This window comes from Moschus berezovskii, chromosome 20 (genome assembly GCF_049115385.1).
Source record: "Moschus berezovskii isolate FMDL1 chromosome 20, NW_MosBer_1.0, whole genome shotgun sequence".
NCBI lineage: Eukaryota > Metazoa > Chordata > Mammalia > Artiodactyla > Moschidae > Moschus > Moschus berezovskii.
Window position 1 is genome coordinate 59,692,643 of NC_142479.1, and position 21,145 is coordinate 59,713,787.

The 21,145-nt window shown below is 40.5% G+C and overlaps 1 protein-coding gene across 1 annotated transcript; it reads right to left on the reverse strand.

Annotated features, from left to right (window-relative positions):
* Window positions 1-1,625: 1,625 nt before the first annotated feature.
* CCDC47 (coiled-coil domain containing 47) lies at window positions 1,626-20,979 on the reverse strand. The gene is made up of 13 exons (XM_055408193.2): window positions 20,726-20,979; window positions 15,353-15,621; window positions 14,813-14,920; window positions 14,128-14,302; window positions 12,418-12,539; window positions 11,974-12,039; window positions 10,097-10,198; window positions 9,783-9,893; window positions 8,824-8,909; window positions 7,177-7,235; window positions 6,635-6,744; window positions 6,237-6,404; window positions 1,626-3,339 (listed from the first exon to the last, which is right to left on the reverse strand). Exons 2-13 carry the CDS (start codon window positions 15,614-15,616, stop codon window positions 3,259-3,261), a joined length of 1,452 nt encoding a protein of 483 aa, XP_055264168.1. The 5' UTR covers window positions 15,617-15,621; window positions 20,726-20,979; the 3' UTR covers window positions 1,626-3,258.
* Between the last annotated feature and the right edge of the window lie 166 nt (window positions 20,980-21,145).

The window sequence follows — 21,145 nt, forward strand, 5'->3', positions numbered from 1 at the left end:
GAGTTGAAAATGTGATAGGAAAGCAAAGTTGATATAACCAGTAACCTAAATACTTATATGGAACTAAATACTTTAAAAGGCCTGGGTATCTTTTAAAGAAATAAAAGTTACACTATTTGGAAAAGCAAATAGGTGGAATTAAAGAGGACAATTAATTTTAAAAGATGAAAATAAAACCTAGTATATCCATTAAAAGCAATACAGTAATAGACCAGTTCTTCCTTTTAGGGGGAAAAAAACATAAAACTTTTTTCTGAAATTTGTATCACTTCTCAGGTCACAGCTGAGATGATGACATTCAACTTGCACAAAGATAAAACCATCACACTTATCCAAATGCAAATAAATCTTTGGCCCATTACCAAATTCCAAACACTAAGAAAAGCAGTATTTTTCACTATTGTTTTAGCAGTCTGTAATAGAAGCCACTTTTAGGAGTGTAACTGTCTCCTCTCTCTTATCTCTTTTCAAATCATTTAAAATGAGTAGAGGCCAAAACTTAAAAAGAAGCTGGAATGATAAAGTACAGTATTTCGTCCCTTGCACCAAAACGAATAGGTCCTTGTACAACACAGCTCTAAATAATTCTCCAATTTCCAATTCCTATTGGATGGGTGGAATGAGAATGCCAATTGTCCCATTTAAAGAAAAGTTTCACATTGGTGCCTGACAAGGAAAGGTTCTATCATTAAGGAAACAGAATTGTAAACTACTGCCCCCCATCCCAATAAACTTTGTCATGTTTTGTGTAGACACACGTTATATCTATAACTTAGAGAACTCTGAAAGGATCTGCTTGCTTTCCACTGAGAGAAAGAAATGCAAAACAATAAAGCAAAAATAGATGATACACTTTTATAGTGCTATCATTTACAGGAGAATTTTGCACGTATTACCTCTTGGTGTTGACCTACATGTGAGGCAGGTAGAGAAAATAATTACTATCCTTACTTTGTAAAAGGAAGAACGAGACTCAAAGAGGTTAGTGACTTACCCAAAGTCAAAGGATTAGTAACTGGTTTTGCTGGCACTAAAAACCAAGTCTTTATCTTCCAGTCCAGCACTTGTTGCCGTACTGCTAAATGCCCAGGCAATGCAGACGAGATTGGAAGGCTTAGTGGTTTTCTAACATGTGACAGTCAACAACATTCTCCTTTTTTTGTCCTCTCAGTCACAGAAGAGACAATGGTGTCTTAACTTTAGTGGGGGATTTTGGGGGAGAAGCCTATTAATAGGGCTCTAAAAATAGAAAACATTCTATAAACAACTGGTGGGAATTAGGAGCGGGGGTCCAGTGGTTAGGACTCCACGCTTTTGCTGCCAAGGGCATGGGTCTGATTCTCAGTTGGGGAACTAAGATCCTGCAAACCACGCAGCAAGGCCAAGAAACAAAAACAAACTCCAAAACCAAAACCTGCTAACAATTACAGGGAAGCCTGGTGTGCTGCAGTCCATGGAATCACAAAGAGCTGGACACAGTTTAGCAACTAAACAACAAAAGGATTATTGTCAATGCCAACTCTTTTGACGGAAAAGCATTTCAGTGCTGACTTTTACTGAACAAAGACAACATTCCTATGGGCTTATAATCTTGTAGGGAAACCCCAGAAAAGTAAAGGCGGCACTCTGAGACTTTTGTCAATTAGTTTAATATATGTCCATAGGTAGTTCATATTAATGCTTAAATTACAAAATTAGCTGCCATGGTCCAAATGTGTGGGACTTTAAGAAAGCTTTTATTAATCAAAAGACAGCTAAGCATATCAACTTTGATTTCTAAAATGCAGATTAAAGGTTTGTAAAACAAGGCTAATTTGAGAATTATATAGCATTAAAGTAATTCAACTTTATCTTATTTTTTTAATCTTTAATAACTTAATTTCATGAACTGTTAAAAAAATACTACATTTGCATCTCCTAGCTTACACATTTCTGCACTGACCTAGAGAAAAACCCATGTGGAGAGTTTCCATGCAGTTACAAAGGCAGCAGCACATGCTGTTTTCACAGCAACTTGTTATTGCCTCGGAACACACCGGCACATAAAGCATCAACAAAAAATACCCACCCACCCCTCTCCCACAAAAAACCCAACCCTTTCCCAGCCCCAGCAAAAATTACCTGGTACAAGCCGTGACTTTAAAAAATGCTTTCTTAGTAGGAAGCATTTATAAAATGCAGAGATCTGAACAAGCTAAATGCTTGTGCAGAACAGATGGGCCTCTCCCCCAAGAGTTCCTTCCTCAAGAGGCAGGAAGAACTCTCTATAGTTTAGAAAGCTCATGTTAAAAAGTATATTTATGCATATTCATGGCTACTTTTTTGAAGAAATATACCCAGCCTCAACTGTGGAAGAGATAAAAGCAGAGGAGAAGCACAGGGACACAGCCGTAAGAGTACAGAGCTTCTCCATGAACATCCGAAAGGTTGCAGGAACCAAGGAGAACGTTTGCTGACTTCACGCAGACCACTGATCTCACCTAGGTGAAGCAGGTAATTTTTCATGCATTTGTTACTCAAGAAAACATACAGCCACTTAAAATACAGCATTCACATTGTCATGAGCTCATTGTATCAGGTAAGGAGAAAACCGTGCTCCTATTCTTCCTATCACTAGAAGTTTCCATGTACATGTAAATATCCTAAAGCCTACAGATATCTTATGATATTGTCATAAGCACTTCCCACCTATAAACATATACTGAACTAGACTGTTGAGTCCCTGAAATTTCAGTACCACATACAGTGTTCTAAATTGTATTATTTTTCATAAGTTTAATGTAGACACAGAAGAGAATACCAAGAAATGTTTATTGTGTAATTCCAATTGTTATTTGTGGAACTGCGGTTTATAGTCAATCTTCATAGCCATTTCAATGGCCTAGCTTAAACAAAAAAGCAACAATCTAATTATATATCTATAAATTTCATGATATTTCTTCAAATATCAAGCACTAAAAGTACTGATGATTCATGTTATAATTTTTAAAATGTTTTAAAACTACACAGATTTCGTATATCATTCCTTTTATAAAATAATCAAAATAATTTGATTATCTGGAAGAAAATGACTGAAACAGACTCCTTCCAATGTATCTATAACCTCTGTAAAACTCCAAGCCAAAACAGAACAGGTAATGAAATAAGGATTTCTCAGTCACTGGGAAACTTTAAGATGAGAAACGAACTGGTAGCTTTTGTTTCCTCTGAATTTTGAACTTAAAGCTGGCATTAGGACTTAGCTCTCTGGGATGGCTATTACATGGCTTTCACTTTGATTTGTTTCATCTTCATTTGCTTCTTCTCCAATTTCTTTTGCTCACGCCTCAAAGCAGCTTCCTAAAAAGAAAGAGGGAATCCAAACTAAGATTTAAGTACTTGTTTAAAAAAAAAAAAATATCAGAACCGAATACTGCCTATACTGTTTAGGCTAACACCACAAATAACATTTCAGAAGATAGTTATAAGAATTGCTAATATGCATGTTGGTTAATGAAAATTAACTTGAAATAAAAGTAACGAAAATCTTTATAGAGCAAAATTAGATAGTATACTTATTCAGACTTTGTTATTCTGATTTTTCCCAAATACAAGAAACAGTAGCCCAACTTTCATCATAATATATGTATCTGCAAAGGATTTATATTTCAGTTCAGAAAACCTTAAGATCTTGTTTGATCGGGTTATTATTTAAGAATCTCTTATTAGCAAAGCCTTTACGCCTGAGCCCAACACCTTTCAATCCATAATGTCTGATGGAGAATTTTTATCATATTTTTATTTAGGAATTAGGAATATGCTTGAGTGTGTGCTCAGTCACTTCAGTCGTGTCCAACTCTTTGTGACCTTATGGACTGTAGCCTGCCAGGCTCTCTCCATGAGATTTCCTAGGCAAGAATACTGGAGTGTGTTGCGATGCCCTTCTCCAGGGGATCGTCCTGACCCAGGGATTGAACCGACGTCTCTTGAGTCTCCTGCACTGGCAGGTGGGCTCTTTACCACTAGCGCCACCTGGGAAGTCCCAATATCTGTGTATATGTTTCTCTATAGTTTTTTAAATTAAATATGGAGCAAAACAAAACAAGCAAAGCTCCACCAGCAGTGGCAAAAAAGTCAAGATCATATATATACATGAGCCATTCAAGCCAGAAATTCATTACAGGATTTTCGTAAGCTCCTTTCCCATTTAATTCATTGGATCTTCTGATAAGATAACTAGGCCTAGCTAGATATTACAAAGTGGTGGTTCCAAAAAAACACATGGTTTATACCTACAAGCAACTTACAATCTGACTTAAGTTCTGGGCCTCCCTTTTTCTTAAGCCTATTATAGTTTCAAACCCTAGAGATATTTGGAGAACTTTTTTTTTTCATAGAAAAATGAAAGGCATTATCTATTAATGAGTCCATGTAAATTCTTCCTGTGTATCTGCGCATCTATTAAAAAGCCAATTATATTTATAAAGAAGACTGCACAAACACAGAGCTCTATTTTCAGGGGAAAAATATCCATCAACTAAACCAAACCAAATCAAAAGCAAAATGATAAGAATAGATAGGATGAGAGGCCTGTGGTATTCTGGTCACTTCACCCGATGGCATGACCCTTAACGGCAACTAAAATACCACACGAGGGCTCATTTTTTCTTGGCAGCTTGCCTCCTCCACTTCCAAGTATTTTCTTCAATTCTTGAGGTTATTCTCATGAAAATTCACATTTCCCAAGACTCACTTTTTCTCTTTTTTTGACTAGCATTTACAAGGTTTAAAATTTTAGAGCTAGACTATGGCAAGTGCAAAATCTGAGAACATGTTAATGTTTGAAACACAACATACCACAACCTAAAAACAGACATTTCTCCAAAGAGGACAGACAGATGGCCAACAAACACATGAAAAGATGCTCAGCATCGCTCATCATTAGAGAAATGCAAATCAAAACCACAATGAAGTACCATCTCACACTGGTCAGAATGGTCATCATGAAAAATTCTACAAACAATAAATGCTGGAGAGGGTGTGGAGAAAAGGGACCCCTCAAGTACTGTTCGTGGGAATGTAGATTGATACAGTCACTATGGAGAACAGCATGGAGATTCCTTAAAAATCTAGGAATAAAACCATGATATGACCCAGCAATCCCACTACTGGGCATATACCCTGAGAAAACCATAACTGAAAAAAAAACATGTACCCCAATGTTCAGTGCATCAGTATTTACAATAGCTAGTACATGGAAGCAACCTAGATGTCCATTACAGATGAATGGATAAAGAAATTACAGTACATATATACAATGGAATATTACTCAGCCATAAAAGGAAAGCATTTGAGTCAGTTCTAGTGAGGTAGATGAACCTAGAGACTGTTATACAGAGAAAAGTCAGAAAAAAAAATGTTCATGTATTAACACACATATGTGAAATCTAGAAATATAGTACTGACAAACCTATTTTCAGGGCTGGAATAGACACAGACAGGACAGGCTTTGGACACAGCAGGGTAAGGAGAGGGTGGGGCGAACAGAGAGTAGCACTGAAACACATACATTATCGTATGTAAAACAGACAGCTAGTGGGAATTTGGTATAACACAGGAAGCTGGAGGTGGTGCTCTGTGACATCCTGGAGGGGTGGGATGGGGGTGAGGGAGGCGCAAGAGGGAGGGGACATACGTATACTTCTGGCTGATTCATGTTGTTGTACGGAAGAAGCCAACATGACATTGTAAAACACTTATCCTCCAATTAAATTTTTAAAAAATCCTAAAACAAAAGCAACTCTTAAGTTTGAGATTCTAGCTGTGTACAAAATAGAAAACAAAATACAAAGAAAAAATATTAGAATTCTCTAATCTATAATCAAAATAGAAATTTTATAAAACAAGTTTATTTGGACCATAGGTGCAAATGGTTGGCTTTTATTAAAATTCCTAATTTCTTTCTACCTCAGTACATGTTTGGCCTGAAAGATGATAGTGGAACTTTCAGAAAGGGCTTGTGCTGGGAACAGAATAATTCATATCATTCACCAGGATCGAGACTCAATCTAACACGGTTTGAACAGGGAAGATTATTCCTCCATTTTTTTTTTATAGTGCTAACTGTCCCAAATGCTGAGAAAATGCTAAGCTTTTAGCCTGTGCACATTCCTACACAGAATTTAACAGCCAAGATGGCGCCAACAGGCATTCCCCTATAAATGTTTTATCCCAGCAATAAGAAAAGTCTGTCTTACCTCCAGCCTGCGCTGCTTCTCAGGATCTTCTTCATTCATGATTCGCTCCTTCTCGGCTCTTTTCTTCTCCTCCCGCCGAGACTGGGCTGCTTCCTGTCTCTGCACATGTGTCAGCTTCAAGAAGTTCTCCTCCACTCGAGCTCGGTTCTTGTCTGCTTTTTGTTTGCCCTTTCCCCAGGAAACAAAGCAATTCATCAGAAATCCATTTCAGTCCAGCAGAAACAAAATCCCATTCAGTATTCTTTCATAAAACCACTCCCACTGAGCAGTTTCAAGCCAGCTAGCAAAGATAAAATCACTGAAATAAGCAAAAGATGACCCCTTCCTCCCGCTGCCCCCAAAAGGGGGAGGGGAACAAGAAAAAGAGGCTCCAACTTATAATAAAAACAAAGTCTTACTTCTCTGTTGAGTCGGAACTTTTTGGCTTTATCAATAGAATAAATCACCATGTTCATCAGGGGTAGTAAAGCCTCCATATCCTTTGGGTAAGTGTTACCTGAGCCAGGCACTGGAAAACAAAACCATTTACTTATTGAGTTAATGGCAGCATTCAGACTTCTGGTATTAGCTTTTTCTTTTTATATTAATAGGCTCCTTTCTCTAAGTTTCTTAGACAGCTAAATTGCAGCAGCAAATAGAAATTAAAATATATACTGCTGCTAAGTCACTTCAGTCGTGTCCGACTCTGTGTGACCCCATAGATGGAAGCCCACCAGGCTCCCCCTTCCCTGGGATTCTCTAGGCAAGAACACTGGAGTGGGTTGCCATTTCCTTCTCCAAAATATATACAAGGATCTCTTATTGAAGAAACCTAATAACCAAGATGCTGGCATGGGGTTAGTTTTATTGTAGTTATTTATTGCTATCTTTCAGAAAGAAGTCATACTCTCCTTAAGATCATCTCACAGAAAACAAAGAACTCAGGAAGTAGAACACTTACCATTAAATGTAAACAATAGTGTCCTCTTAGTGTCAGGCAGCTTTAAGGGCTGACCCTCCCTGTCATAAAAGAAAAGGCTATTTAGAAAGAACATAAGAGAGAGACTTTCCACGCACATAAGTCACACAGTTCACTTAGATGAACAGATACCTGCAAATAATCACCACAGTATTTGTCTTGGCATCCCCAAGTCAAATACAATCTCAGAGACCGAAGGAGCTTTACAGGTCATCTGGTCCTCTCGTCTATCTGATGGATGCATTCCCAAGTGATCTTTATCCTATCCTTGAACACCTCCAGTGATGTCCCCTCCAGGCAGGATATATTTCATCTCACCTGGGGAGCCAGAAATGAGCCTATATTTAAATATGAGGCCCATATTTTAAAACCTTTTCATTTTGATGGATTTTAAGTTTTATTTCCAACTCTTTATCTATCTTCCTATAATGAAGGCTATTGTTTTTGAGTCAGGATCAGAATAAATTTAGAAATAATCTACTGTAGCATATAATAATTCAGTTCTGACTCACCAAAGATTCCTCTTGTAATCTTTGACTTTCAACCTTCCATATCCCCACCCCATATAAGATGCTCCATGAATCTGCAATGTGATACTTTGCCCACAGTATCATTACTGAGTTGAGCAAGGTAAGGATGATGTAATGCTATCTAGCTGCTGCTGCTGCTAAGTCACTTCAGTCGTGTCCGACTCTGTGCGACCCCATAGACGGCAGCCCACCAGGCTCCCCTGTCCCTGGGATTCTCCAGGCAAGAAAACTGGAGTGGGTTGCCATTTCCTTCTCCAATGCATGAGAGTGAAAAGTGAAAGTGAAGTCGCTCAGTCGTGTCCGACTCTCAGCGACCCCATGAATTGCAGCCTACCAGGCTCCTCCGTCCATGGTATTCTCCAGGCAAGAGTACTAGAGTGGGTTGCCATTGCCTTCTCCAATGCTATCTACAGGCATAGGCAATTTTGATTATCTTGGTGATTTTGACACAAAACTAAAATCCAAACTGGCTTTTTAAAAAGTACTCAACTCCACAGTCCTTAGCCAAAAATTTAGGTCAGAACCAATTCTACACCAAGGGTAAACTTAAATGTGCTCTCCTGAGATCGGGTGTGAAATCAAACAACAAATTTAAGTCCTGAATATTTATGTCTGAACAATGTTTTTATAAAGCCAGAAACTTTACAAGCATTAAGGGTGTCTGATAATATACTAGAAAGAATATATTCACCCAACCATTAAAGAAGGAAGCCAGAAAAGGCCATGAATTACAAAATGCTTACATTTGCAACCAATCAAACACAAGTCAGACATCACAGATTCACATCATAAATTAAAAAAAACAAACAAACCCTAGACTATTAAAGACAGAGATTACTAGTTGTATTTTCTTAGTACCAGCCAGTCTGTAAGATTCTCCTTTACCTCACTGAGTGGGTGATGCCTACATGCAGTGACACATGCAAACAGAGGGGGCTTATTTAATTGTTTCCCATAGGTTTTCAATTACCTTCACGATGCATGCAGTCAAAGCAAAGGAAAACTCATTTGGAAAGGGTAATTGCAGAAGCACCTTGCAGGTATTTCAACACAGAAAGCTAGTGAAGAAAACTGATCAATATTTTTATCTCATACGTACTCTTGCATAATTTTTGGACCAGAGAACTGGTCTGAAAAATGAATGGATTCAATCTTGTCAGCATAATGTGTAAGAAAGTGAAGCATCTGAAATAAAGAAAATTATTTTTTTAAAAGTAGGTTTGATGCAACTCCCTTTTTTCATAAAGATATTCATTCTTTAATCCTCCTTACTTTTGCACAATGTCATGAAGCCTAAAGCTTTACAATGAAACTAGTACCTTTTTTAGTCACAGCAATGATCAAAAGTCTTCCTACTGATAAGCAGCTGAAAAATGTATCCAAAATACAAATGAAAAAAGCAACCATACCGCACCTCCCAAAAAAAAAAAAAGAAAAATACAAATGAAAGCATGAACATAAAATCTAAACTATTTTGCAGGATTTTTCACAACCATATTACCCAGAACTTACATTTAGAACTTTCCGCTATCTTATATTTTTATGATAGTAAGATGTGCTGCTACCATATACAACCAGGAGAAAAAAAAATAGTTTATTTATTTATCTGGCTGTGTCTAGTCTTAATTGCTGCATGCAGGATCTTTACTTCTGGCATGTGGGATCTAGTTCCCTGAGCAGGGATTGAAGTCAGGCCCCCTGGGGATTAGCAGCACAAAGTATTAGTCACTGGACCACCAGGGAAATCCCTATACGCATTTTCTATACTAACTGAAACTTAAAAGTACTGAATGACATGGTGATAAGGATTAAAGTTGTAGTCCTTTTCCAAAAAGTCTGAATGCCATTAGCAATCCTAGGGACAACTGATTTTTGGTTTAGGGAACTTCTTGGCTGATAAAATTGCCTTTTTGACAAGTTAGTCTAGTGTTTAAGGAAGGTATTTTAATGGTTGTGTGGGAAAGGAAGATAAAATTACGAATCTGTACAGTGTAACTTTCAGGGAGGTGGCCCTGTACGTGGCCAAGGTCTGCAAATGTATGTTTCTATCGTCTTTACCTTTGTGTCCATCATTCCGTCTGTGACTTCTCCCATCTCTGACAAGATGGCCAAGGAGTCAGGCAGTCCATACTTCGCTCCTGACTTAGGTTTGTCACTACAAAACTCACTCTAGAGGAAAAAGTGGTTGAAAGTAAGACATGATATTTGATTGTGCACAGGAACTTCTTTTCTCAAGAGAATAGGTACTGACCTGTTTCAAAGTGATACAACTGTTCAAGTTATATAATTATCTTATGCCCTGAAGTTGAACTTTTATGTAATAAAGAGACTCAGTTTCTGCATATTATTTGAGTTAGAAGAACCTGACATACCAGATCCTGCATCTCTTTCTGTAGTCGCACCAAGGCTTTCCGAGTGCCAACAGCAAACACGTAGGTATCCATGTCTTCATCATTCATAGTTACTTTTATTTGCTTAAAAAAAAAAAAAACACCTGACCTATTAGGTTCTATGATAGGCAGATTTCTAAGACAGCCTCCAAGATTGCTGCCAACTGCCACATCCTCCCCTTGAATATGAGCAGGACTTGGGAATGTGGTATTATTGCTCCCATGATATTGTGATACTTGGAAGATGGTCCCTATCAGCTGACTCTGAGTTACTCAAAAGGGACACCACCCCCCACCCCAGGTGGACTGACATAATTAAGGGAGTCCTCAGAAGGGACTGGGCCCTAATTGAAGAAAGAGTCAAAGTGTGAAAGGGCAATGGGGCAGGGGGGCAGGGGGCAGGGGGGCAGGGGAGGGAGGGGTGGGAGCCAGACGACATGGCAAGTGCCTGAGAATGCCTCGAGAAGCTAAGAATGGTTCCCAGCAACAACTAGCAGGAAAATGGGAACCAACAACCACAGGAAGCTGAATTCTGCCAAAGCCTGAATGGCCCTGGGAAGAGGGGCCTAAGCTCCAGATGCATGGAAGCTCTGTGCATCACCCCACTCCCATACTTTGCCCCACGCCTCTCTTCCATTTGGCTATTTCTGAACTTCATCCTTTACAATAAGCTGGTACGTGTAAAGTGTTTTCCTGCGTTCTGTGAGCTATTACAGCAAATTATTGACTCTGAGGGGAGGGCTGTGGGAACTCTATAGATTTATAGCTGGATCAGACGTCTGGTGGCCTGGGACCTGCAACTGGCATCTGAAGTGTGGGCAATCTTGTGGGTCTAAGACCTTTAACTTGTGGGTCTGGCACCAACTCCAGGCAGACAGTATCAGAACTGAAGTGAATTACTGGCCACCCTGCTGGCATCTGGAGAGTCAGAGAACTGGTTGCTAGCATTGGAAACACCCCAGAAGCAAGTTAAACAGTTTTTAATACTCTACATTGGACCAGAGAGATAAAGTTATAAACCTGAAGAGTCTGATGTGATAAAACATGGTCCTGTTTCTTTTATTAACTCTTTAAAAGTTTAGGTCAAAATTTACCAGTATATATGAGGATGAAGGACATGTTAACAGAGGGAGATATGGCAAAGATCTGACAAGATGGCAGCTGCTAAAGAAAAGGTTTCTACCCTTTGATCACTGAGGGGAAACTACACAAAGTAACACCTTAAGCAGAACCCTCCTGATAAAAGGGCTTAAAAATATAAAGAACTTCCTGTTTGCTGAGGTTGTTTATCATTGCAGCAGTAAAAATAAAAAAACAAAACCAACAAAAAACGGTAAAAGGCTGCCTGGCTCAGAGAAAAAGCAAAGATTAAATCTACCTCAGGAAAGAACTAAAACTGATTAACACAACACAATAAAGAATAATTTCTATGAAAAAGATGCTGAAGATGCAGCAAAACTTCCTTGAGTTTTAATTGATGAGACTAAAAATGTGTGGATTAAATCATCTGTTGCCATATTAGAACAATTATATAAACAGGTTTGCAACAACAAAAAAAAGAGAGCTTTTAAATAACAATTGAGTTTCAGTCCAATAAAAATATACAAAATATTGTATATTATTGATACAGCCCTTATTAACCAGATATTATTTGTAGCTCCTGGGTCACCCCGCACCCCCAGTTGCAGTTGCACATTGAGTGGAACATGATCTCTCTAAACAGAAAAGGTTCCATTTTGGAGGGGACAAGGGACACGAGTTGTCACAAAGTCCAAGTATAATCCAGGCAAGAAATGGAACAAGCTCTAAGATGTGAAGGAGCCAATCTGTACAGAGAAAACCAGGCGACGAATACCTACCACTTGATCACTCACTGGCCTCATCATCCGGGCCAGGACATTCAGTAAGTCCTGCCTCTTCAGGAACTAGAAAACAAGAAAAAAGAAACCCAAGAGAACAATTGCAACTTCTACTTGCTATAAGGAAAAGACCTTAGAAGGGAACGCACATGCTTCATAAAATACATGTTACATTAGCCAGTCAGTAAAAAGACAATACTTAGTTATTTGCTTGCACAGCTTGCACGATCTTAGCTCCCTGACCAGGGATTGAACCCAGGCCCCCTGTAGTGGAAGCGCAGAGCCCTAACCACCAGACCACCAGGTAATTCCCCAAAGATGATTTTTAGATCTTATTTTAAGTCAAGTATGAAGAAACCAAGACACTGAACTTACAGGCTTTGAAAGATCACGCTGGAAAAAATGACAGGAATACATACACTGCACCGGAAGTTCCCCACTTACCCTCAGCTGGATAAGCATCCCCTCACAGCACACCCGGCCAGAACACCACAGGTTGTAAATGTGCTCATTCTCCTGGTTCAGCTTTCCTGTGCTGGTGGCTTCCTTGTTGGTTCCATCATCCCCTGGGGGTAAAACCACTTACCATGATCCGCTGGAAATGTTGGGCCTAATCACCACACTCTCTTCTACTCTGACTCCAACATGACGGTAACTTTAGGTGAGCAATACTTTGCTATCTTATAGAACTCTCCTTTACACATAGGTTACAAGAGATGGGCATTATTCCTTTTACTTCTTATTGTTGCCATTCAAAAATTATGGACTCTAGCATTACTTGTGTGTCCTTATCAGTTAATGACATCCAGCTTGGAGTATAAATATCCCAAGAACAGGTACAAAATAGAACAAAGTCAATTTAAATGTTTGCCAAAAGTTTTTTAAAATGAAAAAACAAAAACAAAACCTATGTACTGAATAAAAAATATCATTAGTACTAACTAGTCAGCACTCCCTCATTATGTCTCCTTTCAGTTAACTTTATCCAAGTTTGCTTTTCAGCAGCAAAATAAAACTGGTATTAAGAGTTGTATTTTAGAGCGAGTGTGTGTTAAAGTGTTAAGTCACTCAGTCGTGTCCAACTCTTTGTGATCCCATGGACTATAGCCCACCAGGCTCCTCTGTCCACAGAGTTCTCCAGGCAAGAATACTGGAGTGGGTTGCCATTTCCTTCTCCAATTTTAGAACTAGAAAAAGCTCAAATTTTAGTCATTTCTTCTCTTCATTTAATTCATTAAGTGTACCAAAAAACATGTCCAACCTTATAAGGTAAAGTAGACTGATACACGAACTAAAAACACACCAGAGGAAATGAAGACATTAAAGGCTGCTTATATTTTTCCTAATTTCCAGGTCAAAAAGTACTGAAAGAGTATACTATTGTGGAAAGCATGGATTTTGTAAGTAGGTAGACTAGGTTCTAATATATCATGGTTGCAACTGAATAGCTTAGACAAGTTTTAACATCTCTGGACTTCAGTTTCCTCTTTAGGAAAATAGAAACTATATCCAACTGACAATTTTGTTCTAAAGATTGAATAAGAAACAATGTATGCAAAGCACTCAGGAAACAGAGTATACAGTCCCACTAAAGAGCAGAAGAGGTGGATACCTGCTTACTATCAAAGGGAAATAAAGTGCTTAAAGCCAAACAGAGGTGAAGAGGGATGAGTCCACCTTATCCCCTGCCCTACACAATGACAGGGCCTCCTCTGAGGTTCTCCAGTGCACACCTCTGCAGGCATGCATGCTAAGTACACCTCTGCAGTGGATCTCAAACCAAAGTGCCTAAAACCTGAAAGAATTCTGAAGGACTTCTCAAAGATGAATTGAAAGCATTTCACAAGCTACTAAAAATGTCAAAACTCTTTGCTGTTGGCTACATTTTTATCAACTTGTTTTGATAACACTGATTACCTCAATTCTATTTGAAGCTGCATAGCAAATGATGAATAATGAAAGATGAGAAAATTATTTCATAAATGCAATGTATTCATTATGCAAAATCTAACAAAAAAGGGATCGTTGAGAGAGGAAAAAAAGCATCCTTTTCACAGTGCAGGAAAGCAGTTAGATGCTGACACTGACAGCAATAAGCAGTTCTTACCATGCATTTTTCAAGCAGGTGGCTAGACCTGTATTAGCTTAACTTACCTACTAAGGTAAAGTTGCTCTCCAAAAGCTCCCTGTGAGTATTAAACCAGGCCTGAGCAAGGCGACTGTTTTTATTCTTCCCGATGATATAATTCATGATGTAGGCAAGCAGACCAGTCACCATCAAAATCTCCAGATAATAACTCTCCCAACTGTTCTGGAGGTGTGCAGGAACCTGAGGAAGGAGAGTCATTCCATTTAATGTTGCCTGAGGCTTTGAAGGACAAAGTTAACTCAAGGGATGAAGGAGAAGGACAATATCCATACATGGAAGTGGATACTTTAGATAACTGTCACTGAATATGGTTATACTTTGAAAAATAGGCCCATTTCGGTGTTCTAGGTCATTTTTGTAAAAGATTTTTTGAGGAAATCTGAGGATGATCAAACAGGATGAAAAGCTAGAAAACCCTTCTGTATTTATCTTGATTCTGAGCCCCATCCCCCAAATAAACCCAAAGTCTATCCGCTTCATTCCTTGGCAAATAAAACTAGGAAGACTAAAATAAAAATGGAGGGGCTGCTTCTCTATGTGCACAGCGTTATCAGAGGAACTGACGTCAAACTCTTCCATGGCTCCCAGGATTACAGCAACACCAGCTGCATGTCACTAATTATATTCCTGAGATTAATGACAGCAAGATATTTTGTTTGTCATTTTGGGATTCAAAATCTATATACCTACATCAACAATTGTTATTGGGTCTTTACTTTTGCTAGAAGTAGTATCTGGTTTGTCTTCATAACCTTCAAATTCTTCATCATCATATGGTTCACTCTCGGTATCTCCCTCCTACAAAAACAAGGCACAATCTGTTTCCCCCATAAATGTCATGAGCAATTTTATCTCATTTTTACAGGCAACATTTGTAGAGGAAAACAGAGCATGAAAACAGCAAGCACAGGACACAGAGATATGACATATTTTAAACAAATGACAACTCTCCATGCATTTGAACCCTGGGTTCGAAATGACACAATTTCCACCCACCCACACACCAATACACATCTAGCCCACTCCCCCCCCAGGGCTTTCCATAGAGGAGAAAAATACAATTCATTCTTTGTTGAATATAAAAGGTGGCAAAGAACCACAAACATTTAGAAGAGCTCCACCTGCTGAATAAAAACGAACATACCAGAGAGTAAAGGTCTCCCTAAGTGCTAGTTACACCATGTCCCATCCTTCCAATTTCCCGAGAAATCAGTGAAAAAGCAGCTTTACCTGTGTATCTGCATCTTCAAAGTCTCCTTCTTGGCTTTCATCCTGCCCTTCCAACTCCACAGTGGTCTCATCTTCATCATCTTCAGTGGTGATCACCCGCTGAGGAGATTCAGTGACAGAATCTTCGGCGACATCCTCAAATTCAGCAAAGTCATTATCGTCATACTCTACGATGTCTTCCTCATCCTCAAAATCATCAAACTTGGCTTCAGAGACACTCCCAAATATCAAAAGGACAACACAGAAAGCATGGAAGCCTTTCATTGCACCTTAAAAATGAGTCAAAAAAAAAAAAGAAAAAACCAAAAAACCCTAAAAGACTGCTTTTCTACATATACTGATCACATTTTGTAAATAGTTAAAAAATAAATCTAAGATTCTCCCAGGTTTCTTATTGAATACTACTCATTTCAGATAGCATTATATAAACAACAATAAGGTGAGGCTCAAGAGGCCTGGGTTCTAGTCTGGGCTCTCTCACTAGTTATCTGTAAAATCTTGGACAAGTCATTTAATTCTTTTAGGTTGGGTTTCCATTTATGCTGTGTATTCAGGAAGCATTTTTTTGAGTGTCTATAAAAAGTTTTATATAAAAACTGGGAAGAGGAATAATAAAAGAATGAGATGCAATTATTTATTAATTTTAATAAAAATAATACATAAATAGAAAAGCTCTTCAGCATTACATCAACTTTATATGTGCAAATCATCATCACCATCAAATCAAATGTTTAAGACACAAAGTGCTACATATTGTCCTAAAGGCTTTACAAAGAGCAACTAATTTAATCCTCTTAACAACCGGAAATGGCAACCAACTCCAGTGTTCTTGCCTGGAGAATCCCAGGGACAGGGGAGTCTGGTGGGCTGCTGTCTATGGGGTCGCACAGAGTCGGACATGACTGAAGCGAACTTAGCAGCAGCAACAACAACCCTCTGAAGGAAGTAGCTTTATTAATAGGCCCATTTCATATAATGAAATCTGACTGGCAACAAAAATGTCCCAAATGATATGAAAATACGAAGGATAATGACATCATCTTACCAAACGTGTCAGGTTCTACAAAAAAGGGGGGGGTGCATGTGAGGCAGAGTTTGAACAGTAGCTAGATTTCAATCACTAAATCTATTTAGGCTGTATTTCTAGTCCTCCTTTCTTTTTATCTAAATACCAGCCCTACATCACCAAACGTCTAACAGACACGTCCATTTTGATGCCTTACAAACTTTTTCTGTATAGTGTAATAAATATCAAGTAGTAAATATCATAGGCTTTGTGGGCCACATATCTATCTCTGTTGCATATTCTTTAAAAAAAAACACCTTTAAAAATGCAAAAACAATTCTTAGTTTGCAGACTGTACAGACAGCCTGCCTCTCAGGCTGCATTCTGACCCTGCCCAAATCAACAGGTACTTGAATTTCTCTATTTTGATATTAGTATCAATCCCATATTTCTAGTTCTTACTTGTTGAAAAGAGCGAGATACCTAATTTCTCATCTTCTTTTCCCTTTGAAATCTAACCAATCACCAAATTCTGATGTTTCCTTCTTGGATTCCCAAAGCCACCATGATAACCCAAGTTATCACAACCTACTCAAGAAGTACAGTATTATCCTAAATGGTCTTCCCTTCTCAACTCTCTCCCTGCTGCTGCTAAGTCACTTCAGTCGTGTCCGACTCTGTGTGACCCCATAGACGGAAGCCCACCAGGCTCCCCCGTCCCTGGGATTCTCCAGGCAAGAACACTGGAGTGGGTTGCCATTTCCTTCTCCCATGTGTGAAAGTGAAAAGTGAAAGTGAAGTCGCTCAGTCGTGTCCGACCCTTAGCGACCCCACGGACTGCAGCCTACCAGGCTCCTCCATCCATGGGATTTTCTAGGCAAGAGTACTGGAGTGGCTTGCAATTGCCTTCTCCGACATCTACATATAAATAGTAGTTATTACGTATGATAGGAGTATGGGCATTCTGCATGATTTTTCTATTTTTCTATGATGTTTTTGTAATAAAATGTTCTTTACAAAATAAAATGATAGTTCTCGCACTCAAGAAAAGGCACTGTAATGTGAGGAACAGCTGTAGCACGGAGGCAGGAAACAGCACATTTTAAAAGCCCGGAACATTGGGTTTGCAGACCCAAATGGGATAAAGGAGGCTAAACAGGCCAGCACAGGCCAGATCGTGATGATGTTGCTGTTTAGTGGCTAAGTTGTGTCTGACTCTCTTGCAACCCCATGGACTGTAGTCCACCAGGCTTCTCCCTCCATGGGATTTCCCAGGCAAGAATACTGGAGTGAGTTGTGATTCCCTCTTCCAGGGGATCTTCTAACCTGGGGAGTGAACCTGAGTCCCTTGTGTTGGCAGGCCAATTCATTACCACTGAGCCACCAGGAAAGCCCAAGAACATGATGGTTCTTATTTAAACACCACACTAAGACGAATGGATAATGAGAATCAACTAAAGGATTTAAGTAACAGAGTGCCACAATCAGATCTGCAATTTAACCCTGACAGCTCATACACAGGTGAATCAGAGAAGGGCACCCGAGGTGGGAAAAACTGGAAGTGGCTGAGATAGACAGAAGATAAAACATGACTCAACTGGCGGTGGTATTGGGAATGAACAGGAAAATAGATTGGACAGGTATTTAAAAACTATATTTGTCAAATAAAGGGACTGAACATAAAGAATGTGGGAAAAGAAGATCCTGGGTGATTCCAAGTTTTGGCTTAATTAACAGCTGGACAAAGCTGTCCTTGAGATAAAGAACAAAGGAGGGAAAAAAAACTGGGGGGAAGACAATAAATTAAATTTAGTTCCGGCTGAAAGGTTTGGAGTGTTTTCAAGCAGTATGTTAGATGATTAACATTTCTCTCTTAATTTCCACAATCCCAAAAGGTATTATAACTTATTTTACAAAAGACGAAAAGGAAGCAGTTTGAAATATAAGCCTGGAGTCAGGGATATGAGCCTAAGTTGGAAATAAGATGGTGTGAGAACGGATCAGATCCCCAGGGAGTATGAAGAGTTTAAAAAAAAAAAAAGCGCCCAAACATCTTGAAACAAATCATAACAGCTAAGAGGTGGGTGCAGAAGGGAGAATTAGAACGGGAAACTAAGGCATGGGTGGAGAAAAAGAGACTTTGGTTCAAGTGCCATCATGTTACAGAAGCCAAAGAAGAAGCACGTCTCTAAGGAAACAGAGGTTGGTTTCAATTGCAGCAGAAAGTTCAAGTAAAAGATGGACCAAAAATTTCCAAATAAAGGTTACTTAGTTAGTCATGATTGACAACTGCAAGGAAGTGGTGCAGGATGCAAGGAGCTGAGCACTAAGAGTGATTGGGTGGCAAAAGGGAGTACAGACTAATCTCTCACGGTGCTCTGGCATCGTGACTATTCTGTACCTCATATTTACAACACCATAAATTCATAAAGGAAACTGGTTCAATATCAAAGGCTATTGCCCAATACCCTCCTACTCACGGCTGCTCAAGCGACAGTCTTAGAATCGGACGAAGTTCATAAATTTTGAAAGGCACAAATGATTTGAGAAATGCCACCAAGGGAGAGGTCAATACTCTATGCTTTCCAACATTTGATCTTTGAGGTTAGCACCAGGGGACATTTTACAGGAAAACACAGCTGTCTTCTTGACAACAGTCTCGAACAGGTTTGTGCTGTGTCTCCACGCACTCTTCAGTTTCATGGGCAAAAGTGGAAGAAGGATGGAAAGGAGCACCTATGTAGGTGGAGTTAGATCAGCTCTGGGCTTCCCTGGTGGCTCAGTTGGTCAAGCATCCACCTGCCAATGCAGGAAACACGGGTTCAATCCCTGATCTGGGAAGGTCCCACATGCCTTGGAGTAACTAAGCCAGTGCAGCACCACTATTGAGCCTGTGATCTAAAGCCTGGCAGCTGCAACTACTGAAGCCTACAGGTCCTAGAGCCTGTGCTTGGCAACAAGAGAAGCCACCGCAATGAGAAGCCCAAGCACCACACCAGAGAAAAGCCCTCCCAGTACTGAAGACCCAGCAGAGCCAAAAATAAATTAATTAATTAAAAGCAAAACAAAACATCAGCTCTACCATTTGCCAGCTGTATGATCTTGGGCTAACTACTTAAATCCCTGTTTCCCAGGTACAAAAATGGGATGTCCATTCACTCCAGCCTCATAGGGCTACAGTGGATGTGGCAGGAGATAGGTGCTTGGCACATGTAAGGCCCACAATAAATAGCAGTTGCCATTACTTCCTTCCACTGTGCCTTATGAACGCCCTGTAAGATGTAAAAATACTTCATTTTTAGTATTCCCTTTTAGATCCGTGTTTGAAACTTTTTCAAATAGAGAAGCAAATACAGGTTAACATTGGCACAGTCAGCCTGACTGCCTGCCTGCCAAAAGGTCTGTGAATTTCCACTTAGAATGTTTACACCACAGAAGCACTTCTAAGATAACTCAGCACTGTAACAGAGCCCCTTTAAGGGTATTTGGGTTAAAATTATCCAAGCCATCTGTGCCTTGGCCCTCAGTCTCAGAAGTCTCTCTGCAGGCACCTGTCAACTCATTTCTCAAATGCACAAACCCTGCCGGAGGGGCAGACCCAAGACTCCCTGGACAGGCCACACGGGCACTGACAAGTCCTGTCTGATTTCTTCTCCTAGCTTATTCGGCAGTCTCAGCCATTGGTTTAGTCGAGAAGTCGTGTCCAGCTCTTAGCAACTCCATGGACTGTAGCTCCAGGCCCCTCTGCCCATGGGATTTCCCAGGCAAGAATACTGGAGTGGGCTGTGGTTGGGTCAGGACTTATAAACGAAAGATGAGTGTTAAGTGTGGAAATCATCCCTTGTTGGCATTTTAGAGTGGGCCTTTCTGACAATGGCCAGACCCTAAAGCTTCTGGAGATCATGGAGACATTCCAGCCTGTCTCCTTCCACACGCTGGATAAAAATGTCTTATGTTAGAAACCTGCAGAGAAGATTCACCACCGAGGTTGCTGCTCCTGTTAAACCAGCTGGGTCTACTCTCTCCCCAACACGGAGAATCAGTTCTCTGCCCCATTATTCTTGCTGCACGCTCCAACTTTGCTCTGCGGGTTGGCATTTGCTCAAAGTTCTGGAAGTAGCCCCAAACCGCTAAAGTCACCCCGAACAGAACTCCCAACAGAAAACAGGGACTTGGAGTAGACAAAGTTTGGTATGTTCTTAAGAAAATCGGGAAAGGCGAGAAGGAGCGGGGATCGAAGCATGTCACCAAAAGGCTGGACTTAGGAGTTGGACTGGGAATAGGGACCCGGGTAGGCCACGCAACTCAGCGTCACCGCTCGGCCCGGTCCGGCCCCACCGACCAGCGTGTCACGGCCCGCGCCCTACCTGCACCGGGGACTAGAACCCGGCCAACTGCTCCTGCGGCCGCCGCCTCTATCCCGCCTGCCTCTGGTCCCGGCCCACCGCCTGCCGGGTCACCGCGATTTCACTGCCCCGACGCCTGTAGGACACAGCCTGACCAGGCAGCTCAGTCACGCCGCGCCACTCTTCACGTAGCCTCCGCCAGCCGTTACGTAAAATGCGTGAGGCCGGCCCGCGCCTGCGCGCGGCGCGGGGCCGGGACACAGCTCTGAGGACTGCGCGAGACCGCCTGCTCCCCCGCCCAGCTGAGGCGAGATGGGGCGGCCGGGAGAATTACGTAAGCACCGCCCCTGGGCCGGAGCTGACGGCCCCTATCCCAGTGCTCTCCGCTAGGGTTCAGTGTCATCACGCCGAACCCGTGCTCCGGAAGTTAAAAGTCCCCAT